Source organism: Prionailurus viverrinus, chromosome B4, assembly GCF_022837055.1.
Source record: "Prionailurus viverrinus isolate Anna chromosome B4, UM_Priviv_1.0, whole genome shotgun sequence".
In the NCBI taxonomy this organism is placed as follows: Eukaryota; Metazoa; Chordata; class Mammalia; order Carnivora; family Felidae; genus Prionailurus; species Prionailurus viverrinus.
The window spans coordinates 45,127,260-45,151,768 of NC_062567.1; the positions used below are offsets into that span (position 1 = coordinate 45,127,260).

The following is a 24,509-nucleotide window of genomic DNA, read 5'->3' on the forward strand; positions in this document are numbered from 1 at the left end:
CACGTCATTACCAAAAAGTGCTATACCTTACTACAAGACCAGCTCTGGAGTCCTGCCTAAGAGCCAGAAAAGGACATTGGCGAAGGAAAAACTGCTGTTTGCAATGACAGATTCAGGCCCTGTAGTGTGAATAACAAGAGGAAAGCTATTATACATACTCTATAAAATCTTGCACTTTATCCACGATGGAAGGTTTCTTAATCAGCTGTGGGTAGAGGTTAACGAAGTGGTCATACATGTGTCTGAAACAACAGAAAAAAAATGGTTGCATTTCTGTTTTTCTCCTTAGAGTAGTCCATCACAGTAAATTACACAAATTTTTGACTAACTAGAAGGTCCCTTATTGCAAACCTTCCCCATCCTTTTAAAAATCAAGCGCACAATTTAAAATTAAGAAATATATAGAAAAGCATATATAATAAAATGAACACACAATTAAAAATTGAGAAATATACAGAAAAGCATATATAATAAAATCAACACCCAAGTATCTCTACCCAATTTTATTAAAATCATTGTATTTTGCCATGTTAGGCATATAGTTTTAAACAGAAATAAACATTAGATAGAGTTGAAACCCCTGTGTACAGTTCTCTGACACTAATTCCACACGTTTCTTCATAGAGGTAACTCCAATCTTGAATTGGTGATTTATTTCTATCATGAATGTTTCTGTACCATCACTAAGTATAGATTTAACAACAAATAGTATACAGTGGTACTTATAGTTAATTTCATACTATACTGTAACAATTCTGTCAACACATTTCTTATAGGTTTTATTTGAGAGAGAGAGAATGAGTGGGGAAGGGGCAGAGAGAGGGAGACACAGAATCTGAAGCAGGCTCCAGGCTCCGAGCTGTCAGCACAGAGCCTGATGCAGGGCTCAAACCCACAAACCGCGAGATCATGACCTGAGCCAAAGTCAGGCTCTTAACTGACTAAGCCACCCGGGTGCCCGTCAACACATTGTGGAAGAAATGCATTATCTTCTGCAGTTTAAATTTATTATTTTCATCTGCTGATAGCATTCACGGTCTGACTATATAAGAGTTCATGTATGCAACCAGTTTTCAACTTTTCGCTATCATAATGCAACTTCAAACACTGTTGTAATGTCTTTCCTTACATATTTGCATGTTCTTCTAGAATATATATAGCACATATGAAAGTAGGATTGCCGGGGTGAATATTCTCGATATTTATAGTTACTATATATTGCCAAGTTGTTCTCCATGGTGACTGTACCCATTTATATTCCCATTAGCTACAGATTAGACTTTGCCTTGCTCTGCAGTCTCACCCACACTTGGTGTGGTCAGACTTCTAAATTTTCAGCAGTTTAGATAGGGTTTACATGGCTTCTCATTGTTTTAATTTTCATCCCCCTCGCCTCAACAAATATTGGCTCTTTGGGATTCTTTATGTTAAAACTTAACTTAAAAAATAAAAATAAATAAAACTTTAAAAACTTAAATGTGTCTCATATGCTGTCAACACTTTTAATTGATATAATTAACATACAGCATTGTGTAAGTTTAAGGTGTACAATGTGTACATTGATCAAATGTGTACATTTGATCCATTTGCTTATTGCAATATGATTACCACTGTAGCATTAGTTAACGCTTCTTTCACATCACAAAATTCCTTCTTTTTTTTGTGGTGAGAACAATTAAGTTTGTCTTGTAACAACTTTGACATTTATGACACAGTATTGTTGACTATAATCACTATGTTGTGCAGTAGATCTCCAGGACTTATTTACTAGTTACAAGTTTGCACCCTTAAACAACATCTCCCCAGTTAATTGGTGAAAATAATCCCCTTACATTCACTGTGATTGAATATGCGTGGATGTATTTCTACAGTCTTTTCTGTTTTCTTTCTTTGACCTCCTTTTTACTTTTTCCTCGTTTATATACCATTTTTACTATCCTTCTTTTTACTTCTGCTAATTTAAAAGCCGTGAAATGTATTTCTCTTCTTTTATGATCACTAACATTTTTAGAAACATTCATCACTATGAATTTTCTGATGAAGCCTAAATGAATTTTCTATTTTTCTCCTCCTCCGAACATGATTCATACGTTAACAAGTTTTAGCTGCCCATGGACACCCCATCATGTTTATGTTCAAAGATTTAGTTTTACCCTTTTAATAAAAAATTTTCTATGAAAGTTTTTTAACTTTTACAATGAAATTTTATTAACATCGCTTTTCTTGTATTAACTATTGCTCCTTATATCCCAAACTTTCCCTCCTGCTATTCTTGTTAACATGTATCTTATTTAGTTTCATAGAAGTTTGTGGGTGATCAAACATTTTAATTTATATATCTGAAAATATCCTAATTTTGCCCTTGCTCTTGGGTGATTTAAATGGTTTTAAAATTTAAGCTAAGTTATTTTCCTGAAGTACTTTTAAGATACTATTTTCATATCACCTTTCATTTTATTGTTGCTGATGAGAAATATGCTGTCAGTTTAGCTGAGACTCCTTTGTAGTCAATGTGTTTTCTTTCTAATAGCTTGTAAGATGATTTATCCCCAATTTTCTGTAGTTTCGCCCACTACATTGTAGTGTTTTCCAACTAAAGACTTAGGTCTTTTTAAATTTTGATAAATTCTCCACTATTACCGTGTCAATTATTGCTTATCTGTGATTCCTTCCAGTCTCTTTTTTGGGACTCCTAACAGACTTATGTTGGAGTTTCTTAATCAAACTGTTCTAACAACAGCTCTCTGAGCATTTTTACCCTTTATCTTACCCTTGGGAAATGTTTTATGTAAACTCCTCAATACTAATTTCTGATTTCAGATTTTATTTCTCTGATTGTGAATTTGGGGGCTTTTTCCCCTACGGAATATTGCAGGTGTATCTGTAATTGAACCAGCACGTGAATGATTTGGTTCTTGTCCCCCCCCCACCCCCACCCGATCCCAAGCTCATGGTTTCTTATAATCTGAAGCCTAGCATGCATATCAGCACAAGTTATTCTGTGGCCTCTTCATTTTATACAGTCAAAAGCAGCAAGGTTGCTTCGGTTCGGCCCTGACTCAGCTCACTGAAGCACCGAGGCCTTCGCCCATCAGCAGGGATGATGGTCTCTGGCTATTTCATGCCAAAGGCCCAGCAGATCCACACATCATCACTTTGTTTTCTGCTCCATTTCTGCCTCAAAATATGTTTAATCTTGTTTTTGGGCCCACTGTATTACTATAATGCTTTCTTTCTATATATTGTATCTACCTTTTGCTACGAGTTTGGAGCAAAGTGGGTAAATTGTGAACCCCTTGCACTCTCTGGACTGCAAGTTTATCTCAGGTCTCAGTTCTGGTTTTTATTTGATACAGGAGGTGACTCAGATTTACAGGAACAGAAATTCGGCTCCCCGTACGTTGGAACTTTAGATACCCTTTATCTAGTAATCTCCAGAACTGGAACTGCTGAAATGAAAATCGTTTTATTGCCAGTTAGGCAAACAACACGAAAATCCTTTGAAATCTTTTAGTTATGATCCCTGAGTTCAATAAATTCACTTCACGAGAGCTTTCCCTTCAGATTATTTGTAAATTTAAAAACTGAATTATCGCCTTTAACTTTTGTTCACGTATTTATTTATGCTGCCACATTTATATTATCAAGCTCGTCACTTTTCTCTATCCGCCACCTGTAAAACCGAGGGAGAGAACAGCGGTAAAGCTAGACAGGTGTGTGGATGACAAGGAAGGGTTCCTGTGCATGGGCTCACAGGGCAGGTGAACGGAATACATAAATCCCCTGTCAGTTGGATGACTTGATTTAGTTGTGTGGGAAGGCAATAACTCCACGGTTTCCCACCCCAGGACTACGTGGGGAAGTGGAGATGGCTGCCTGGGCCGTCAGGGCTCATGAGCCCTGCATACCTTAGCGAGCCTGGGGAGCAGTCAAACGTTTTCTGCGTGGCCTGAGGGAGAACAAGTGGACATTGGACCAGCTCGGTGTGGAAGACTCACACTTGTGGTGACTACTGCAACCTCGGGTGGCACTGATTATGCGGCAAGAGACCAGGGACACTGAGGAAGCTTCGTGAGGAAGCCTCATCAGATGTCACACGGGGAAACATCCAAGCTAAAAACTAAAAAAGACTGTTCCAGTTTGGTGGATGCCACAGAAGCCTACAGGACAACCGCTGGTCAAACACCTTCCCTCCCTCCAAGATGCTTCAGTAATACCAATCCATTCTGAGATAAAGTATTTGGAGGGGAGTGAACCATTCTGAATTGACTCAGTTTAAATAAGACATTATTTTCTCTGTACAGAAACGGCTACGGTAACTTTTTCTGCCATGAGGAGGAAGGTTTTGCTGTTGTTTTTGTTTGTTTGTTTGTTTTTAAGAGGAACGGTTCTTAAAATTAAAATGATTTAGGGGCGCCTGGGTGGCGCAGTCGGTTAAGCGTCCAACTTCAGCCAGGTCACGATCTCGCGGTCCGTGAGTTCGAGCCCCGCGTCGGGCTCTGCGCTGATGGCTCAGAGCCTGGAGCCTGTTTCCGATTCTGTGTCTCCCTCTCTCTCTGCCCCTCCCCCATTCATGCTCTGTCTCTCTCTGTCCCAAAAATAAATAAACGTTGGGAAAAAAAATTAAAAAAAAAAATAAAATGATTTATATGAAAATAAAATTCTATTTTGGAAAAAATAATTTGTGGGATCTACAATGCCCACTCAGGTAAAGAAGCAAATAATTCATACTTTTTATCCAAAACCTTCATCACTGTACCCTGCCTAGCTCCATCCAGAGTGCTAAATCCTCTCAATTTTTCAGTCTATTTCAAAATGGAGCCAGGTTTCTCAACAGGAGTGATTTTTTTCCTTCCATGGGGCATTTGGCAATGTTTGCAGACATTTTGGTTGTCACCCTAGGTGGTGGGGGAGAAAGTGCTACCAGCATCTGGTGGGTAGAGGTCCTATAATGCACAGGACAGCCTCCACAACAAAGAATTATTCAACCCCAAATGTCAATAGTGCCAAGGCTGAGAAACTTTGAAACTGAGGAACCTTGATCTTGACTTGGGGGTACTTGCTGACGATGTCCACATAACAGTAGACAGGACAGATGCAAGTACAGGAGGGTAACTGGGCTGGAATCATTGAACGTTTCTCTTTTTTGTTGGGAGTGGGGGGACTAGATATTTTGATTCTGACATTCAGAGCAGAGGAAGAGAAACGTCCACCTGGGGGTCAGAAGTGGCCTCAACGGATCCCGCAGCATCCAGGAGCTCAGAGGAATGCAGACCACTTGCAGTTCCCTCAGGTTGAGGCTCTTCCCTGATCCCTGGGTCTTGGATCTTTCACTTTTGTGTGATGGAGCAACCTAGTACAGCAGTTAAGGGTAGAGACTTTGAATTCTGAGTTCAAAGGCTGACTTCAACTACTTCTGGGTTGTATGACCGTAAGCAAGAGTCCCAATCTCTCCGTGCCTCCAAATTCTCAAGCAGAGCAAACGCTAGTATCCGCCTCATGGATGTGTTATGTTAAGCTCAGCCCTGTGGTGTGTCAAGTCAGTAAGTGTCCTCCCAAGTGGGCTGGGACTTTGCTTAACTTTACGTCTCTCATGTGCACATGTAAGAATCGGGAAAACACACGTACTCCCACGCTACTGAATCTCTCTGTGTTATGTTAATACAGTATCATTTAGCACTTGTCAGTGCTGTCTTCTCTTTTCTACTTGCTTTAATTTTCTGGGTCTGAGATCCTTTGGTGTTTTCCATAGCAATTAATCCATTCGCATGTGTCTGTGGATGTGTGCGCTCAAACTCTGTAGCTGGACAACCTGGTCCCTGCCCACTAGCTTTGTGACTTTCAGCTCGTTACTTAACTTCTCTGTGCTCAAGTTTTCACGTCAATAATATGGGAACGGAAGTGTGTACATCACAGTGTTGCGGGTGAAGTAATTTACCATAGGTAAAATGCTTGGAACGATGTCTGGCACACATTTTAAATGCTATATAAAGGCCAGTTGTTGCCATCATTATCATCAGAAGCAGCACTTTGTGGTTCATGTTCAATTCCAGATCAGTACTAGTTGAGGGACCCTTTGATATTTTTGAGGGTGGGACTGTGTCTCACTTTGCTTTGCTTCCAGGCTTGAGTGGGAAGCCTATTTCATTTCTAACGCCAAAGGAGCGAGTTGGGGGGATAGGGAGATTTTTCTTGGTAGTTGGCCAGAAACAAAAAAGGACCCACCTTTGATGACTTTCTCTACGTGTGCCATAATCTTGCTAGAACCCCTTTCCATCACAGTTTTAGCAACTGTTGTGTCACCATCTTAACTTAAAAGGGATTCTCTTGGAAGGATGTGCTCAGGAGTGAACTCACTCCCTCCTCTTTCCCCATCCCAAGAGCCTGGCACAAGGCCATGCAACAAGTGTTGGTTGCATTGAATTGGCTTACTCAAATTAGGTAATTCCCGAGGAGCTATTTCAGCAGCTGCCTCGGCCACACACGATATAAGCCACTTTATTAAAGACTAGAGCGGACCTGGTACGCACACCCTCATCATCATTCTTTCCAGAAAGGTTTCATGACTCATTTTATTAAAAATAATCTAGGACTATTTATCAGCTTTTACATCATCAAGGAGACAAGAGATACTCTGATTAGGGAGCCACCCCTTTAAGTTAAAAAACAAGGAAGAAACTCCATTTGGCTATGGCTGCTAGACATTGCATTACATGGAACTATGTACCTCCCACTTCTCGTTCATCTCTAAAGAACTGGAACAACATCGGATTCAATCAAACCCAATCAGCATGTAATTAAGTAACTGCTGGGGGCAGAAGTACTGTGCCAGGTGTCTGGGGACCTGCCCCTAAAATACTAAGAGACAGTGGAGGGGAGAGACAGAGCTCAGTCCACTGGGAATGGAATCAGAAAATGCCTTGGGAAGATCGCACGGGGGATGGGTCTTGCTTGAGGGGGTTGAGTAATATTTCAATCAGTGGCCATGTGACAGGCAGCATCTGGTTCTCAGAAAACACAGTGCTAAGAGTTACTGGAAAGGGGTGTGTAACAGGCCGAAGGAGCAGCATGGGATAGCTCAGGGCCCCACGTGGAATGAAGGTTTGCACGCTAATGGCAATATCCCGCAGGGAGTGCCTCCTCAGGAGATGGATCGGGGTGGGAGGGCGTGAGGAAGGGCAAGACGGTGAGAGAAGCCCCTGGAAATATCTAGTGCTGCCTCCAAGCTCTGGTGCAGGTGTACCTGCTGCTACGGCTGTACCTGGGATAACTGTGCAGCGGCAGCATGTTAGATGGCCTGGAGCTTTGTGATACAGCACAAAAGGCTGGCCCTGGGTCCCAACTGTTATCGGGAGGACGTTGTAAGAGTTCAAGGAAGCAACACATTATTGAACACTTCAAATGAAATGATGGAGGATTTGAGGCTATTTCTTTTGTACGTTTTCGTTTGGCCTCCCAAGTATGTCATAGGTTGAAAGAGCAAACTATTTCCTCTGAGGTGGTTAAAGCGAGCACTTTATCTGAATATCTGAATTGTTGATTCCACAATACCCCACTTCGCATATGCTTCTTCCCCCAAGGTTCTGGAGAATATAAGGAACGTCACTCCATTTTAAATGCGGTGATGTCGGAAGGGCGCCTGGATGACTCAGTCGGTTGAGCATCCGACTTCAGCTCAGGTCATGATCTCGTGGTTCATGAGTTCGAGCCCCGCATCATGCTCTGGGCTGACAGCTCAGAGCCTGGAGCCTGCTTCGGATTCCGTGTCTCCCTCTCTCTCTACCTCTCCCCGGCTCCCACTCTGTCTCTCTCAAAAATAAGTAAACATTAAAGAAATAAAGAAATGTGGTGATATGGGAAAAACATGGCAGCTGTAAACTTCCCATTGCTTCCGGCAGCTGCCTGAGCTACTTTGCAAGCTGAGAGGAAAACAAAAACAAGCGACTCTCTCCTTCGGCCTTCGGCATATACTCACCTTCCGACCCAGGCTCAGATGCTCTTGCTCCAAGGCTGTGTCTCAGTAAGTGGAATCATACCCTCAAGTACGTTTGTTACTCAAACACTCCCCAAGTTACAGTCCCCAGGAGTATAGGTTTTAGGTGGATAAAATGCTGTTTGTGTATGAAGATGCTATTGCTCCTCAGACAGTTGCCCATGTGTAGCTGAAAACAAACACACAAACCAAACCCTAGCCTGTGACTTGTATTCCTCCTCCACTATTGGTTTGTGACTACAATCACAGCTTCCGGATGGTTGACATGTTAAGCTCCCCTGCTTTGCTTCAGAGAATGCGAATACCTCTGCTCCGAGGGAGCCACCCTGCCTCTCAATCGGGACAGGTGAGGACAGTTTACTGTGGACGGTGCAGAAATTCCCCTCTTTATTTGACCTTTCAAGAATGCGATTAGAATGACAGCCTCTCAAAAGACAGCTTTGGTTATAATTCTTCCTTCTCCTCTTTTTGCTTCTGTTCTCCTTCCTCCCTCCGTCGCTCCCTTCCTTTTTTCCTTTGTGTCCTCTCCTCCTCCTCTTCCTCTTTTTCTTTCTCCTCCTTCTTCAAATATACAAATTTCTGACTTCTCTCTTCCATCCAGCCCCTTCGGTTCCTTGTCATGCGTCTTCCTGCTCGCCAACGTCTTCTGTTCTAGCAAAGTCCCTGCAGGGCAGAGGTCCTCTCAGACTCTTGGTACTACACGTATGGGAAGTCCATCTCTGAGCAGGTGACATCCTTGAATTCTCAGTAATGAGTACAAAACAGAGATAACAGAGAGGTCGTCTTTCAAATTTGAGAAACCTCTGAGCATTCTACGATCGAAATAAAGGATGGCACCCGTGGAATGGGCAGGCTACTCCTCTACTCCTCACTCACTTGTAAATGCAACTTACTCATTTCAGATGCATTGCCTTTTCTCAGTACTTGGTTCTGTTTCCTTCTGCCTAGAATGATTTTCTTCCTCTTCTTGGACAGGCCAAATATTCTCATCTATCAAACCCCAGACCCACAACTCAGTCATTCCACAAGGCCTTCTTTGACTGCTTTGGCCCATGAGGGGCCTTTTTCTTGGAGTGTTATAGTATTTATGATTAAAGCACTCATTCCAGGTTGTTCTCTGCAGCAGAAACGCTCCCAACCAGAGTCTCCCAACTTTTCCTTCATGATCCAGTATTTACTGAGATTAGTAGACCCACCTCTCCCTCACTCCCGATCATTCAGGCACAGACTGCTGCTAGTGGTCTGAGCGGAAGGAAGACTCACTTGCCAGATCCTTAAAATGGGTCACAAAATGCAGGAAGTTGTTTGCTTTAATCTTAAAAGACTCGCTTACACATATTGAATTTTTTTTTTTTTGAAAGGATGTGGCAAAAAGGCAGAGTAAGCAAAAACCAGTTACTGAATAGTAGCTAAGTGTTTTTCTTTTACAAAATAAAATTTCAGTAATTTTTACTCTAATACAGAAATATTTAAAAAGTTACTAAATAGAATGGATATGAACCGATATCTTATGGATTTTCTTCATCAATGGATAAAGGAAAGGCACCAAGGATAGGTCAATGCTTTATATTAGAAATAAGGGTAAAATGATAAAGTCATCCCCCACCCCAAGAAGTGAGATGTTAACACTTATGTTTCCTGCGACATAAGAATATCTGATGTTCCTCCTGTGTCAGAAGCCTTCTGTCAAACTACCTGAGCTCCTGCTGTGATACCCGGACCTATGGAACACCTGCTTATGCCTACTACAGCCTCAGATTAGATAGAGCTGCTCCCTCAAATCACAGTTTCTCCTAAAAGCCCATGATGTCTACCCCACATGACTTAACTCAATGTATGTATGTATGTATTTATTTATTTATTTATTATTTTTTAAAGTTTATTTTTGAGAGAGAAAGCGTGAGACCATGTGGAAGTGCAGGAGGGGCAGAGAGAGAGGGAGAGAAAGAATCAGCATGGAGCCAGAGGCAGGCCTTGATCTCACTAACCGCGAGATCATGATCTGAGCTGAAACCAAGAGTCAGAAGCTTAACCGACTGAGTCACCCAGGTACCCCTAACCTGATGTATTTATAGTCACACAACTTCAGCCCAAATTATTTCTCCAAACGTGCAACCCAGTTTAAACAATGCAATCAGAATGAGTGGATACACAATAATTATAGATTTGGAGAGAAGGATGAAAAGTTATACATACACACACACACACACACACTTTTATACACAGTTTTAAACAGGTTTTAATCTGTTTATAAAGTTTTATACATCTCTGAGTAATATACCGTTAAGGGAATTCGTATGGTAGAGTAACAAAAATTTGGTTACAAAGAAAGAAAGGAATTTCTAGTTCATTAAAAAAGAGCGACCAGAGCACAGTAACTAGTTATTCAACGTTTGACATAATCTCCAGTACTTAGAATCAGGTGAGATTGGCACTGCACTTACTAACATGCCTTACTCAGGCGGTAACGGGGCAAAATAGGGTTTAGTTAAACTGTCCTCAACGGTCTAGGTCACAGAGAAAGCCAAACCGTCAAGACACTTTTTATATCAAAGGAAGGATGAGGCTTGATTAAATGAGCTGTGACCTTCTTTTCCTTAAAGAGCTTATCTCTGAAAGGGATGTGCCCTGATTGCATGATTATTAACTACATCCTTGTTATTTTCACAAGACAAGGGAAAGACGAGAGAATTAAGTAACAATAGAACTGGAAGGGATATTTATATTAGACATCAGAATTTCTATTTAAAACCTTTGCCCACTTGAAATTAGTGTTTTAAGACCATTTAAAAATGTTCTTATATTTTAAATTAAATCTTCCATGTTTTGTGCTTCTCGGTCACTCTGCCTATCATTTTCCTTCTGCCAGACAATAAATGACTAGTGGCATAAAACGGCTTAGCTGTGTTTTAAATAGTTTCACGAGGGGCTCCTGGGTGGCTCAGTCAGTTAAGCATCCAACTCTGACTCAGGTCACGATTTCACGGTCATGATCTTGGTTCGTGAGTTCAAGCCCTACATCAAGCTTTCTGCTGTCAACATGGAGCCTGCCTCAGATCCCCTCTCCCCCTCTTGCTGCCCCTCCCCCACTGGTGCACATGCTCTTTCTCTCTCTCTCTCTCAAAAACAAACTAACATTAAAAAAATAAATAAAACAGTTTCATGAAAAGGAAAGATTTTAAGTACCATGAGAATTGAAGAATGCCACAATGGGGGCTTTGTTCCTTCTAGGCAGGTCCTGATTACTGGTGTAAATGTAATTCTGATCATGTTTCTATCCGCTGAGGAGGACCTCAGCTACTTTCCAGTTCTAATGTTCAATGTCAGGAAGACAAGAAGCATTGGTGGACAAAGAAAGGGACAGAAGTTGCCTGGTAGTTCTTCACCATGACCGGAGTACTTACGGGGCAGTGAGGTAACCCTCCAAAAAGCCAGCCACAAACATGATGATCTCATTGCTCAGGGCCTGAGAACCATACCCCGCTCTGATTTCCAGGACGCCCCAGCCTGTGGTTTTCACAGAGTCATTGTAAAAGCCATAGGCGTCCCCATTCCTGTCCAGTACGTTTTTGACTTGTACTGTCTTTTCAGCAGGCATCCAGTACACAGTTGCATAGTGGACTCCTGGAAGAAAAGAAAAGGCGATAATAACAGGATGCCATTTAACTGATTTGCCGATACACTTTTTCCCAGGTAACCAACGATTCCAACACAGTTGCTTTTAAGGAATCCCATTGTATTAGAATCGGGACATCTGCCACTGTAGCTTGCTCTTGTTACAAGTGGGGAAAAACCAGAGCCTGATGAAGGGGGATGAGCTCAGAACATGGAGAACTAGGTCAAAGGTGGGGGGAAGTAATCAGAGCATCGCAGAGGTGGGTCTCAATGTTTCATCCTTAGAGATGGGATTCTGGGCAAGGCCAGGGCCAGGGCTCCTTTGATCCCCTCAGCCGTTGTATCAAAGCATCCATATTCTCAGGCTCCTTATTGTCTCTCTTTTGCCTAATTCTTCACACATGACATTAGATTCCTATTTTGCGGGAAATAATATAAACTATTGCCTCTCAAGTTCTTGATATTTTTGTGAATTTATCCTGACACGTCCTGTAGCCATCTCCCCCTACTGGTTCACCTCCATCCATCTACCCATGCTATGGATTGACCCCTGTCACTCTTTTGGGGAACTTGGTTCCATCCTGTGTCTTCCTGCTCCTGTACCCTAAAGCTCTCTTCCTGCAATGGCTCCTCCCACTGAAGTGGACTGACATGCTCCATTGTGTCATGCCTAAGGGAAAACCAATCACAGAAGATCTCTTTGGAGCCTGGGACCAGATCTGGCCATCGCCAGAATCTCTCACTCCCTTCGTGGAATTATTCCAAATATATTCTAGGGCGTGCTGGGTCAGGGGCTATGCCAAGTGTGGTGAGAGAGCTATGAATATGACTGGCCCATTTCCAGACCTCACCCCTTAGAAAGAGGCACATGCTCACACACCATTTCCTCAACTTCCTCCCTTCAGCCTGCTGCAGACTGGTATGCATCCCCACTATGCTACCGACACTGCTCTGGTTTGGGTCACCGATGATATCCTTGAATCTTAATGTCGCGTGAACTGCCGAAAGCCTTTGATGCTGGTGACCACTTACTCTTAAAACTCTTTCCTCCCCTGCATCTGGCACAGCATGAATCTCCTGAGTCTCCTCCTCTTCTGCCTGCTTTTACCCTCATCCTCCCCCTGGGTTTTTCTTTATCTTGTACGCCCAACGCACACTTGATAACATTAGCTGGATGATTCCATAAACAAAAGAAATTCCAAATATCCAAAACAGAATTCATATTCTCTCTCACCCATCCTCCACCTTCTGCTTTCTATCTCTGTGATCTTTCCACCTGAGACCCACGCCCATCCAGGCCTCCTCTCTCTTCTGCAAACTCATGTTGAATCAAAGCCTCCTAAGTATCTCTTCCTCCAGTCTCTTCCTCTGCAGCTCTACCTTTCCATGTTACTTCAGGTATCACAACTAGCCTTAACCATACAAAAGGCCTTTTTGAAGGTCCCTCTGACCTGTAATTCGTTCTTCATACTCTGCCAGAGTGACTTTCCTAAAATGCAAACCTGATTTGTTTACTTGCCTACCAAAAATCTTCAGTGACTTCCATTTCCTATAAATAAAGTTTTTCAGCTTATACTCTTGGCCTTCATGATCTGGTTCCTGCCTACCGATGCATCTTCACTACCCCACGCACTTGGTGATCTGGAAGCCATTATATACCACTGTCCAACCTGCCATTAGCTGGTCCAACACCTCTCACTTTGCATATGCTGTTTCCTCTGCCAGAGAGTTCCTGCCTTGTTAACCACACAGCAATCTCAAAATTGCTACTTAAGATGCAGGAAGTAGCACCCACTTCATGGAGGCTCGCTTGCCCTACAAGCTCAATGTAACTTGCTCATAGGTGCATCTTCTTTGGGCCTATCACATTGCACTGTAACTCACATGTCTTCAGCTGCTTCTAGCCTATGAACTCCTCGAGGCCAAAGACTCAGCACTAGTATATTGCTTAGCCTATGGCAGATACTCAGTAAGTATTTGTGAAAGGAAAGGAGACGGAGGAAGAAAAGGAAAAAGAGAAAAGAAATGTAGAAAGGAGATGGTACGTGATGCATTTGTTTCTTGGCCTAAGAAACTATGGCACAGCTGCTCAGGTGAAAGACCAACTTCATATTCAGGTCTTCAAAGAGGTAGGAAGAAGACTCTCGGGTTCCAGACTGAGACCCAGTGGATGGATGTTGTATCATTGACTCAGAGAGGGAGCAGATGGGGAGGGAGGGAATATGAATTTAGTTTTGGACATACTGTGTTTTTAGTGGTTAAGATACTAGAAAGTTCAGATTCAATGTTTATAAACGTTTTTTGTTGTCAACATTAAAAATGGACTCAACATTTTATCGATTTATTGTGTTGATGCAAAGATTGTCTATCATATGAGTGCTGAAAGTATAATCTTAAAACTAGAGTATCATAGCACCTTGTTCCAAGGGGGCTGGGTGATTGGCTGGGACTTGGTCAGACTTAGAAGCTAATGCTAATAATGACCCTTGAAGAATGATTCTTAGCAGGAAAGTCATTTTACTTCTGAGTGAAGTCATGACCATAATGGTGGGCTTTCTTTCTTTCTTCCTTTCTTTCTTTGTTTCTTTCTTTCTTTCTTTCTTTCTTTCAATTTATTTATTTGAGAGGGGGAGAGAGAGAGAGAGAGAGAGAGAGAGAGAGAGGCAGAGGGAATCCCAAGCAAGCTCTGTGCTGTTAATGCAGAGCCTGCTTGGGGCTCAAACTCGCGAACTGTAAGATCATGACCTGAGCTGAAATCAAGAGTCAGACACTCAACTGACTGAGCCACCTAGGCGCCCCTGGTGGCCTTTCTTTAAAAATGGCTAAGTGGTTGGGGCACCTGGGTGGTTCAGTCAGTTGAGCATCTGACCCTTGATTCGCATTCAGATCATGATCCCAGGGTTGTGGGATTGAGCCCCCTGTCTGGCTCTGAGCTGAGCATGGAACCTGCTTAAGATTCTCATTCTCTCTCTCTCTCTCTCTCTCTCTCTCTCCCTCTGTCCCTCTCCACTGTGTGTACTCTCTCTCTCTCTCAAATGAAAAAAAAATTTGGCCAAGTGAAAATAATGACATTACTAAGCATACGTAGATTCATAGTACTTTGTTAAACTCTGGGTGACAAATAAGAGTCTACTTGTTAATAAAGCCGATTGGCTGCAATTTGACAGTTGTGGGTAGCATCCATAGCAACTTCTCTTCTTTTGTTACCAAATGCAATAAATATGTTTTCCAGATTGATTCTGGATCACAGTGCCTTGGCCTCAGTCTTTCCCTAGCTTTCCTCACACCTTCTCTTCCACCCTCACCTCCAGTGAGTCTTGTAGGAAAGTGAAGAAAGCAAGGCTGACTATATAAAAGCAGCCCCCCTGCCCCCCTCACAACTGCTGCATCAGGGGCAGAGACAGAAACAGAAAGTGTAAAGGGAAGAAGCAAGGTGAGCAAGCCTCGCCAGGCTCTTCCCTTTCTGTTCCACCCACGTGGCATGCTTTTAGCTGCGTTCCCTTTCTCTGAAACCTCAGCATTTCTCCCTGAACACCGGCCGCGGCCTTCCCTAACTTCACCTTCCATTCCAGCAGCCCCTCTGGACATAAACTTGGCTTGCTCCCTCTCCCGAGCACTCAAGGGCTGTGTGTTCACTGTTGCCGGCACTCCGTAACTTCCTGACCGCAAATAATGAACTTCTGCAAATCTGTGCTTGTTTTTGACACTAGTGCGCCTCCATGCTCAAAAGAAACCTTTTCCCTTAAGAGAATTCGGTGATAAAAATTTTACTGCTAACACACTGACTGATTTAGCACGTGCCTTGAGAATCTAGCCAGCATCTAAGTTTTACACTCCCCCCACCAAATGAGGTCTTCCCTGCCTCAAGGTTTTCTCCTTGCATCAGCTCTTTCTGGTTTTCCTGGCACTGTGCTACTTTCTGATGTTCTTAAATCCTTTAATAGTTTTTATTTTATTTTATTTTATTTTTTTATTTTATTTATTTTTTTTGAGAGAGAGGTGGGGAGAGGGGGAGAAGGAGACAGAAGGAGGGAGAATCTTAAGCAGGCTCCACGCCAAGTGTGGAGCCTGACACGGGGCTCGATACCACGACCCTGGGATCATGACCTGAGCCAAAATCAAGAGTCAGACAGTCAATGGACTGAGACACCCAGGTGCCCCAATTAAATCCTTTAGTAGTTTAAGCTATTGCATGTTTCTATTTTTTTAATTAAAAAAATTTTTATTTTATTTTAAATTTATTTATTTATTTTGAGAGAGGGAGAGAGAGAGAGTGAGCAGGAGGGGCAGAGAGAGACAGAGAGAGAGAGAGAAGCCCAAACACACTCCATACTGCCAGCACAGACCCCGACGCGGGGCTGGAACTCATGAACTTTGAGATCATGACGGGAGCTAACACCAAAATGTGGACGCCCAAGAGACCCAGCCGCCAGGCGCCCCTCTATTTTTTTTTTTTTTATACATCTCCATGTTGGGAGGCAGATGTTGTGAAAAGGATAAGTAGTAGCAAACAGGTAGAAAACTATACTTTTAATCCCAAACTAGCTTTACACCAACTCTGTGAAGACAGAGTGGTCCCGCTTACCAACGTATACCCTGGGAGCGCTGCACCTGGCAAAAGACTGTTTCTGGGTAAGTCTAGTTTAATTGCATGTGTTCTTAAAATGAAAGTGAAGTTTATCGGGCCATTCAAAGAAGTTAGTCAAAGCAAGTCATTATGTCTTCAAGCTCAGGGAAGGGGTTTGGGGATGGTTCAGACACCCAAGGGGCAAGTGACACGTGTTGATATTTTCCCTAGAGTTGTTAACAGGGAAACGAGATTTAAAACTTTTTAACAGCAACGGCTTCAAAGTCAACACATTTGATAAATATCTGGGAGCGTTACTTTATAAAAACAAAGTATTTTTCTTCTATAAGATAAAAATAGAAGTCACCTCATTTTTATATTACTCTGCACATCAAAACCCAAACGCTCACATTAAATTTATTGACTTGTGTATTCTAATATTTTCTATGAGTTGTTTTCAGCTGGAAAAAAAATCCTAACACTGTCTTAGCGTTTGTAAAATAGTCATAAGTGGCTTAAGTCGCCCTCTCCCATATTTGGAACCTAACTTCCCGAGCACTTCATTCATGAAAAAGTAAGTGGTTTTCAACCCAGAGCAATGAAATTTTACCTAATATATTCAGTAAGTTAGGAAGAGAAAAGGAGGAAGAAAGGGGAGGAAGGATACAAAATAGGTAAGAGAAAATAGTTTAAAAATTAAGATTGCAACTTAAAGCTATTCAGATTGAGTTTCTCTAAGTAGTGTTGACTCTGGTCCTTGAAGTGTTTTTCTCCTTTATGTCCACTGACCATGATCTCTCAGTATCTCTTGGCATACCTTGGCAGTATACTTCCCCACTTCCCTTCTTGGGAAGGGCTCAGTAAACTGCTATATGGATTTTAGATTTGATTTGGCTCTTCATCAGAATCACTAAGAAAATAACTGATTCATGAATAAACGACCTCTAGGCAGCAAAATTCTAAGTGTTTCAGCTCTCACTCCCAGCGGAAATCAGAGCCTGGGACTCTTGCTGGATGGAGGACTATTTTGGGAAAGTGCTCACTGGGAACGGGGATGGGGAATGGGGAAAGTGAGGCCAGGAAGGAGGGAAAAGCTAATTCGAAGGTGCGATTTGAGATGGCCCGAACAGCGGTGTAGATAAACCCCTGATGACCCCATCCCAGGGATGGAAGGAGGAGCATTTATCCACCTGCTCCATCCTGCTTTGGGCAAAGGCTGCCCTGTGGGATGTTAAGTCCCTCTTGCCCGGTTTGCAGATGCTCCAGTGCTAGGTGGTTACCACACCAGAGAAGCTCTGAGGTAGAAAGCAAGGAATCCCTACAGCGTGGCTAGGGTGATGTGCCTTACCTTACAGCTTCCGAAGCTCGAATAAAGGGCAGTGAGAAGGTGTGAGGTGCAATGCATAACGTGCCCAATATATTAGGTAAGTAGAGAGGGACATCTCTTTTAAAAAATAGTGTCAGGGTGCCTGGGTGGCCCAGTCGGTTAAGCGTCCCACTCAGGCTCAGGTCGTGATCTCCTGAGTTCCTGAGTTCAAGCCCCACGTTGGACTCTGTGCTGACAGCTCAGAGCCTGGAGCCTGTTTCGGATTCTGTGTCTCCAGAGCTCTATCTCTGCCCCTCCCTCACTCAAGCTCTATGTCTCTCTCTCTCAAAAAAAGTGAATAAACATTTAAAAAAATAGAGTCAAAGAAACAAAACGCTAATGCAGAAAAATGCTGAGACATTTGCTTGGATATGGAATGATCCCTTTCCTTCATTCCCTTGGAACGTACCTATTCCTCACTGCTAGTTTAAATCAAAATTCTTGCTAAAAGTCTTATCCACTCGGCCCCTTTCTGATTCTGCACTCTTAGCTCACTCCTCATCTAGAACACTCTTTAGTTTACATGTATTTGGGTGGATTTGGTTCACAAACTTGAATTACAAGCTCCTTGAGTATCAGAGGTGGCGTCTGTTACTTCATTGTATTGACTCCATCGGGCCTATCAAAGTGTTCTATTGATTATGTGACTGCCTACATCCTGAACTTTCACACCAGCTGGGAAGGTCACACTTTCACCCTAGCTGGGAAGGGGACAGGCTGGTATTGTCTGTATATTAATTCTAATGGTGAATTCGAATTTTGGTATCTTAGGTTTGCAAATGCTGGTTGCAACAATTTGCCACTACCTCATGTGCTGGGATTGTCACTGCATTTGCAAGGCTAACTGACACATTTCGGAGCAAGCCTTGAATCAAGAGATTTTCACAATTTCCCCCTGGAAGACTGTAACGTGATACCTGCTGTTTGCGCGGATGAGTTTCGAGTTTTAGATTAAAGTTTCCTCATAATTTCACTACCTCTCTTAGTTTCATCTTTTACTGCATTAAGTTCCTGTTTTGCAGTAGTACAAAGAATCAACGTAATAACAGTAATAAATTTTCTAACTACATCCTTTAAAAAAAATTTTATCCAGGGGCGCCTGGGTGGCTCAGTCGGTTGAGCGCCCGACTTCGGCCCAGGTCATGATCTCACGTCCGTGAGTTCGAACCCTGCGTCGGGCTCTGTGCTGACAGCTCAGAGCCTGGAGCCTGTTTCTGATTCTGTGTCTCCCTCTCTCTCTGACCCTCCTGCATTCATGCTCTGTCTCTCTCTGTCTCAAAAATAAATAAACGTTAAAAAAAAAAAACAAAAACTTTATCCATTTATTTTGAGAGAGAGAGAGCAGTGGAGGGGCAGAGAGAGAGAGACAGAGAGAGAGAGACTCCCAAGCAGGCTCCACACTGTCAGCACAGAGCTTGATGTGGGGGTCGACCTCACAAATTGTGAGGTCATGACCTGAGCCAAAATCACGAGCTGGGTGTTTAACGAACTGAGCCATCCAGGCACCCCAGGAGGCTAGGTAAAGTTCAATCTTCAAGTGATTGTGAAATATAAGTTGTAGGAGCAACTGGAACTCACTCCATTTTTTTTTTTTAAAGATGAAGCACAAATGCATTTTAAAAACTTAAAAAATTGAACAAAATAAATCCTTTGAGATTCATTCCATTTTTGGTGCTGCTACCTCTTTTGCTATCTTAATAGTTAATGCTTTATAATTTAGAATCTTTCCTCCACCCCCCCCCCAAAAACCCTAAAAGATAACAGGTGACAAAGTAAAAATAATGCGTAAAAAAGTGTGAAAACAAAAATTTCTGTTTTGTATGTCAGACATGGTTCCAAGCTGGAGTTTACGTGATTCGTAGCTTACCTATTATGAAAAGTTTTTAAAAAATATTCTACCTTGATTTAAAGACTTGAAGGAGGATCCTCTTACATTTTCTTCTGGAGAAAGATTTTGATCTTTGCTGTCAGATTCACATTTCCAGAAGGACTAGGAAACTAATTTTAATAATGCAAATGGGCACTTTCCCCAGAAGTTGTTCTGGAACTTATCTTGTACACATTTTTATAAACAAACTGATAGAGGGAGAGCACAAGACAATATTCAAGTTTACCAAGAACACTGACTTCTTTGGAGTCTGAAACCCCACGACAATGGGGATGAGCTGTAGGAAGATTTAGCGAGGCTCAGAAAGACCAAAAAGAGTTGGGAAATTCTTGATTCAGGATTAAATCATGATGAATACAATTGCATTTAGAGGGGCGCCTGGGTGGCTCAGTCGGTTGGGCGGCCGACTTCGGCTCGGGTCATGATCTCGCGGTCCGTGGGTTCTAGCCTTGCGTCGGGCTCTGTGCTGACAGCTCGGAGCCTGGAGCCTGTTTCGGATTCTGTGTCTCCCTCTCTCTGACCCTCCCCCATTCATGCTCTGTCTCTCTCTGTCTCAAAAATAAATAAATGTTAAAAAAAATTAAAAAAAAATTGCATTTAGAGAAATCAAGGTGATTTCAATCCATCAGTTATAACCCAGGAAAGAGACCTAGGGCACTGCTCACTTTTCTGCAGCACCTGCTTAACATGCTGGTGTGTACTCCAAATCCCTGAAACGTTGGACCATGATTAAGGAAAAAAACCCTGCTTTTATAACAAGTTGTTACTTCACAACACGTAGACTATCATCTGCAATCCTGGTTGTCTTATCAAAAGATCCATGATGACTTTCCAGAGAAGGGAAACTCCAACGGCCAATAGTAACGGTCACTCAGTTATACGTCCCCCACCGTTCGGGGCGCTGTCTCCCACAACCACCTTATGACACAGACACTACAATACCCACGTTACAGAAGAGGAAACTGAGGTACCGAGATAGTAGATAAGTGGCTGAAGGTCACACAGTAAGTATGGGAGCCAGGACTGAAACACAGGCAGTCTGGCTCCATGGTTTCTGCTTCTGGAATTCCATGCTACCTCTCTCATATTACACTTCCAAAAATGAACTGCCACAGAAAGAATGAACACATGGAGCAACTACCTCAAGTGAATTTGGAAGTAAGAAGGGCCTCAGAGTTAAAGGATCAACTGAGAATAGCCTCAACCAAAGATCTACCAAAGCACCTTAAGGAGACTGAACAGTTCCCAAGACGGCAAATCCCCCACAACACATAAAGGTATTAGCCCGTATAGAGAGGCAATGGGTTGGCCTCCGGTGGGCACCGGTGAGTCATGGAAGTGTGGAAGAGGCAGTGTCCCAGAGTCAAGGGCCAGCTGTGCCAGGCAAGCGTTGTCTAGGCCAACGGAAGCCTCAGTCTTACTGGGGAGCAAATCAATCAGGCCTTCAGCCTGAGAAGCCCTGATATTATCTATCTGGTGTAATTTGATTATAAGAAAGGGGCTGGGGCAATCTGCTCAAACTTAATTATTGGTATTTTGGTGAAGAGACTTGGGTGAATCAGCTTCTTTGTATCTGATCAGCTCTAGAGCTCGGGAGAGAACGCATTTCCAGAATCTAGCCCTGCAAGTCCAGGGGCCAGATTTGGAACCAGTTTTACCACAAAGCACATGCCAACTTAAAAGTTCTCGGCAACCAACTCATCTCTTTCCCTAGTGATGTGACTTCACTCTACACACCACTTAGAAAAATTATGTAAGACATTCCTAAAAACAAATATGGGGCTTTTCAATCTGGAAGGATAAAGGCAATGCTATTAAATGGCTGAAGTGTATAACCGATTAAAAGACAGGCAAGGATGAACGTGCAATTGTTTGCCAATGTTTCTGTAGGGATGAAGCTACCAAGTAAGCTTTTAAAACTTAAGGATGTTTTTGGATTAATAGGTGCACACTGGTAGCTATCAAAATCATCCCAGGGAGATGAAAATGCAATCCCTTCAGTGTTTGTTGGGTACTCGTCAAATTCAGAGTACCGAGCAGGGCACTTCAGAGAAAACATGACAAGCAAGAGGTAGCAAAGGCTGTCAGTCTAGTAGAAGGGTAAAACAGAGCAGAAAAGTTGCACCGGAAAGCAGGTTACTATGGGTGGAACAAAGGAAACAGATCACGTCTGTTCTAAGTAATCAGTGTGGGCATCACCAGCTGTTCCACAAGACCATGGTAAGAAGTCTTTTCCGGATTGCCAGGCACAGTGCTGTCAGGATCACTGACCGCAGAAACTTCCTCGCTCTTTGCCTTGACTCCGGACCAAACTGGCCTGGTGTCAGCTGATTATTTGGAGAACTCAGTGTAAGCAGCTGTTTCTTGTCAGGTGATAACTTCTTAAATAAACAGTGCCTCATCTTCAGAAAAACAATATCTCTACCTCACTCCTCAGGCTGTCCCCTCCATCTAATGAACATTTAAAACAACCCAGGGGTGCCTGGGTGGCTCAGTTGGTTAGGCGACCGACTTTGGCTCAGGTTATGATCTCCCAGTTTGTGAGTTCGAGCCCCGCGTCAGGCTCTGTGCTGACAGCTCAGAGCGTGGAGCCTGCCTCGGATTCTGCGTCTCCCCCTTTCTCTAACCCTCCCCTGCTCACCACGCTCTGTGTTTCTCTGTCTCTCAATAATAAATGTAAAAATAAATAAATAAACAAACCCGAAAACTCCAGAGGAACAGAAAAGTTAGAAGGGTTTCACTCATCATTCTGGACACAAAAAGCCATTTCCGTTTCTGGAGCACCTTCTAGCCTGTCCCAGGCACGTCTGAATGAGCAGCTGGGCATGAGCTGGGCATGAGCGCCACCTCCATATCCCAGGCAAGGAACAGAATGTGCAGGTAAATCAGGAGTCAGGGGTCTGGGGGTGCATGGCTGCTGATCCCAGAGGCCCAGGCAGTTTAAAAGACTGGAAAGATTTAAGAGTGGTAAGTGGGCAAGTTGTGAAAGCAAAGAGCTTGAAATCTGGTAACTGTGGTTGCTTGTCGATGGAAGGTGGTGTAATAAGAATCAGTACACTCATTTGGGAAGGGGTTTGCTCTCCCGAACTCCACCCTACTCTTGCACAAGTTCAGCACAGAAAAGGGCTTATGAAATAAACTTAATCCTCCCTTAATATTACTGTTGAAGTCTTTCAAGTGTCTGTGGTTAATCTTGGTCTTATCCATTGGGAAGAAAACTGATAAATCCAGGAGTTTTTTTGTTCTTGTTTGCTTTTTTGTTTCGTTTTGTTTTTGTTTTTTTGTTTTTTTCACAAAGGGCATAGATTGGTGTTAATATCTGTAAGGATAACACCTGTTTTACAAAGGGGGTTGTATTTAAGTAAATGCCATTTGTCAACTCAGCAACGACTTCACTTGCTGCGTATCTTAACCCAGACTACTGAATTTCTCTCAATTTCAAACGTTCTGTAGAATGAGGATAACAAATCCTATTTAGGGCTGTGGTAAGCATTAATAGGAAAAGCCCTTTAGCACACCGCCTGGCACATAACAAGCTGACAATACCAGGTTGCGGTTATTTTAAACCAAAGCCATTGGCAGTTGAGAAGCAAAACTGGCAGTCCGGAATCAGACCTCTAAGATGTGAATAAATACATTTTATTTATAAATATATTTATATTTAAATATGTTATTTATTATTTATTATATTTTATTTATATTTTATTATTAATTTATTAATTTATTATACATTTATTTATTATATTTATTATAAATATATTTATTTATACTGGTTGTTTTAGGACCAGTAGAGAAAGGCTCAGCAAGCCAAGTGTCGCGCAGGAGCGAACTGATTTATTGGCCAAGAATTCTGGCCAACACTTCTTAAGTTCGCAGAAGCACACCCCGTGCCCTTCTCGGGGGCCATCCCGGAGCTGCGGCGGGCCGCAGCGGGTCCGGCCCGTCCCCCCGCTCCGCGGCGTCCCCCCAGAACCCAGACACCCGCTGGGAGTCAACTTGGCCGAGCCCGGGCGCTGGCGCGGGCGCGGGCGCGGGCAGGAGCGCACGGAGCGGCGGCGGGCGCAGCGCGGGGCACGCAGGCGCCTGTCCCCGGACTCCCCCTCCCCGGGGCCTCAGGTCCTCGGGGCGCGCACGGCTCACCTGCCAGGCTCGGCGACACCGCGGCGGCCAACAGCAGCAGCAGCGGCAGCAGCGGCGGGGTCGGCGGCGCGGACAGCCCCGGGCGCCCGTCCCGGCTGCGGCGGGCCATCGCTCGCCGGCCGCGACCTCCCCCGGTTGGACGAGGCAGCTGTCGTGAGAGCGGCTCTAGGGCCGGCTGCACGGCGCAGCGTCTCGGAGGTTGGGGCGTCCCTAACTTCCCTCTTCCATTAGCCCTGCCTGTTTGGGGCTTTTAGGGGCGAGGAAGCCTCACGTGACCTTGGGAACAACCTTCGCCCCGCCGGGCCCCAGTCTGGGAAAGGCGGGTCCTTTCTGACCCTTTAGCACCCTGTGGGCTGGGCTGGGCAAGTTCCCCAGCTGCGCTTATGCGATCTGGAGAGGGTACGTGCCACTTTCCCTGCGCTCGTCGGGCAGTTTTGCGGCCCAAGGTCTGAACGAACCAGTTCACATCAACACCGCTAGCCTCTGTCGCCAGGTTCGGCCACTCGTCTGTAGCTGCTGGGATGAGGCACCGTGGGCGATGGTGACAGGCATGCCCCTGCCTATACGCAGCTCTGCTTCTTTGCCATTCTGCAGTGGTCTTCACGGGTCCCCTAATGCCTCAGTGATCAGTGCCCCTCCATCTCGGCTGTTTAACCTAGATCCATTTGCTGCAGCCCAGGACTTTCGCTCCTTTGCCGTTCTCTCCATTGGCTGGAGCCACCACTAGAATGTGATTCAGACGGGGCTGAAACTAGATCTATCCCTGAGTTCCCGCGAAGTTCCCATTTCTGTGGGGGGGGGGGGGGGGGGTCAGTTGACATTGTGAAGTAGGCAAAACTATCCCTTGGGTGACATTGTGAAGTTGGCAAAGGGTGCCCTAGGTGACATTGTGAAGTAGGCAAAATGCATTTTATTTCTTCCATAAGCATTTGTTGAGCCC

The 24,509-nt window shown here is 43.7% G+C and overlaps 1 protein-coding gene across 1 annotated transcript in view; it reads right to left on the reverse strand.

Annotated features, from left to right (window-relative positions):
* PLBD1 (phospholipase B domain containing 1) overlaps positions 1-24,294 on the reverse strand; it is a 53,978-nt gene extending 29,684 nt beyond the window's left edge. Inside the window, exons 1-3 of the mRNA XM_047865941.1 lie at positions 23,570-24,294; positions 11,398-11,617; positions 159-242 (exon numbers count right to left, since the gene is read on the reverse strand). Coding sequence (XP_047721897.1) covers positions 159-242; positions 11,398-11,617; positions 23,570-23,678 — 413 coding nt within the window. The 5' untranslated portion in view covers positions 23,679-24,294. The remainder of the gene's footprint in view (positions 1-158; positions 243-11,397; positions 11,618-23,569) is intronic.
* Between the last annotated feature and the right edge of the window lie 215 nt (positions 24,295-24,509).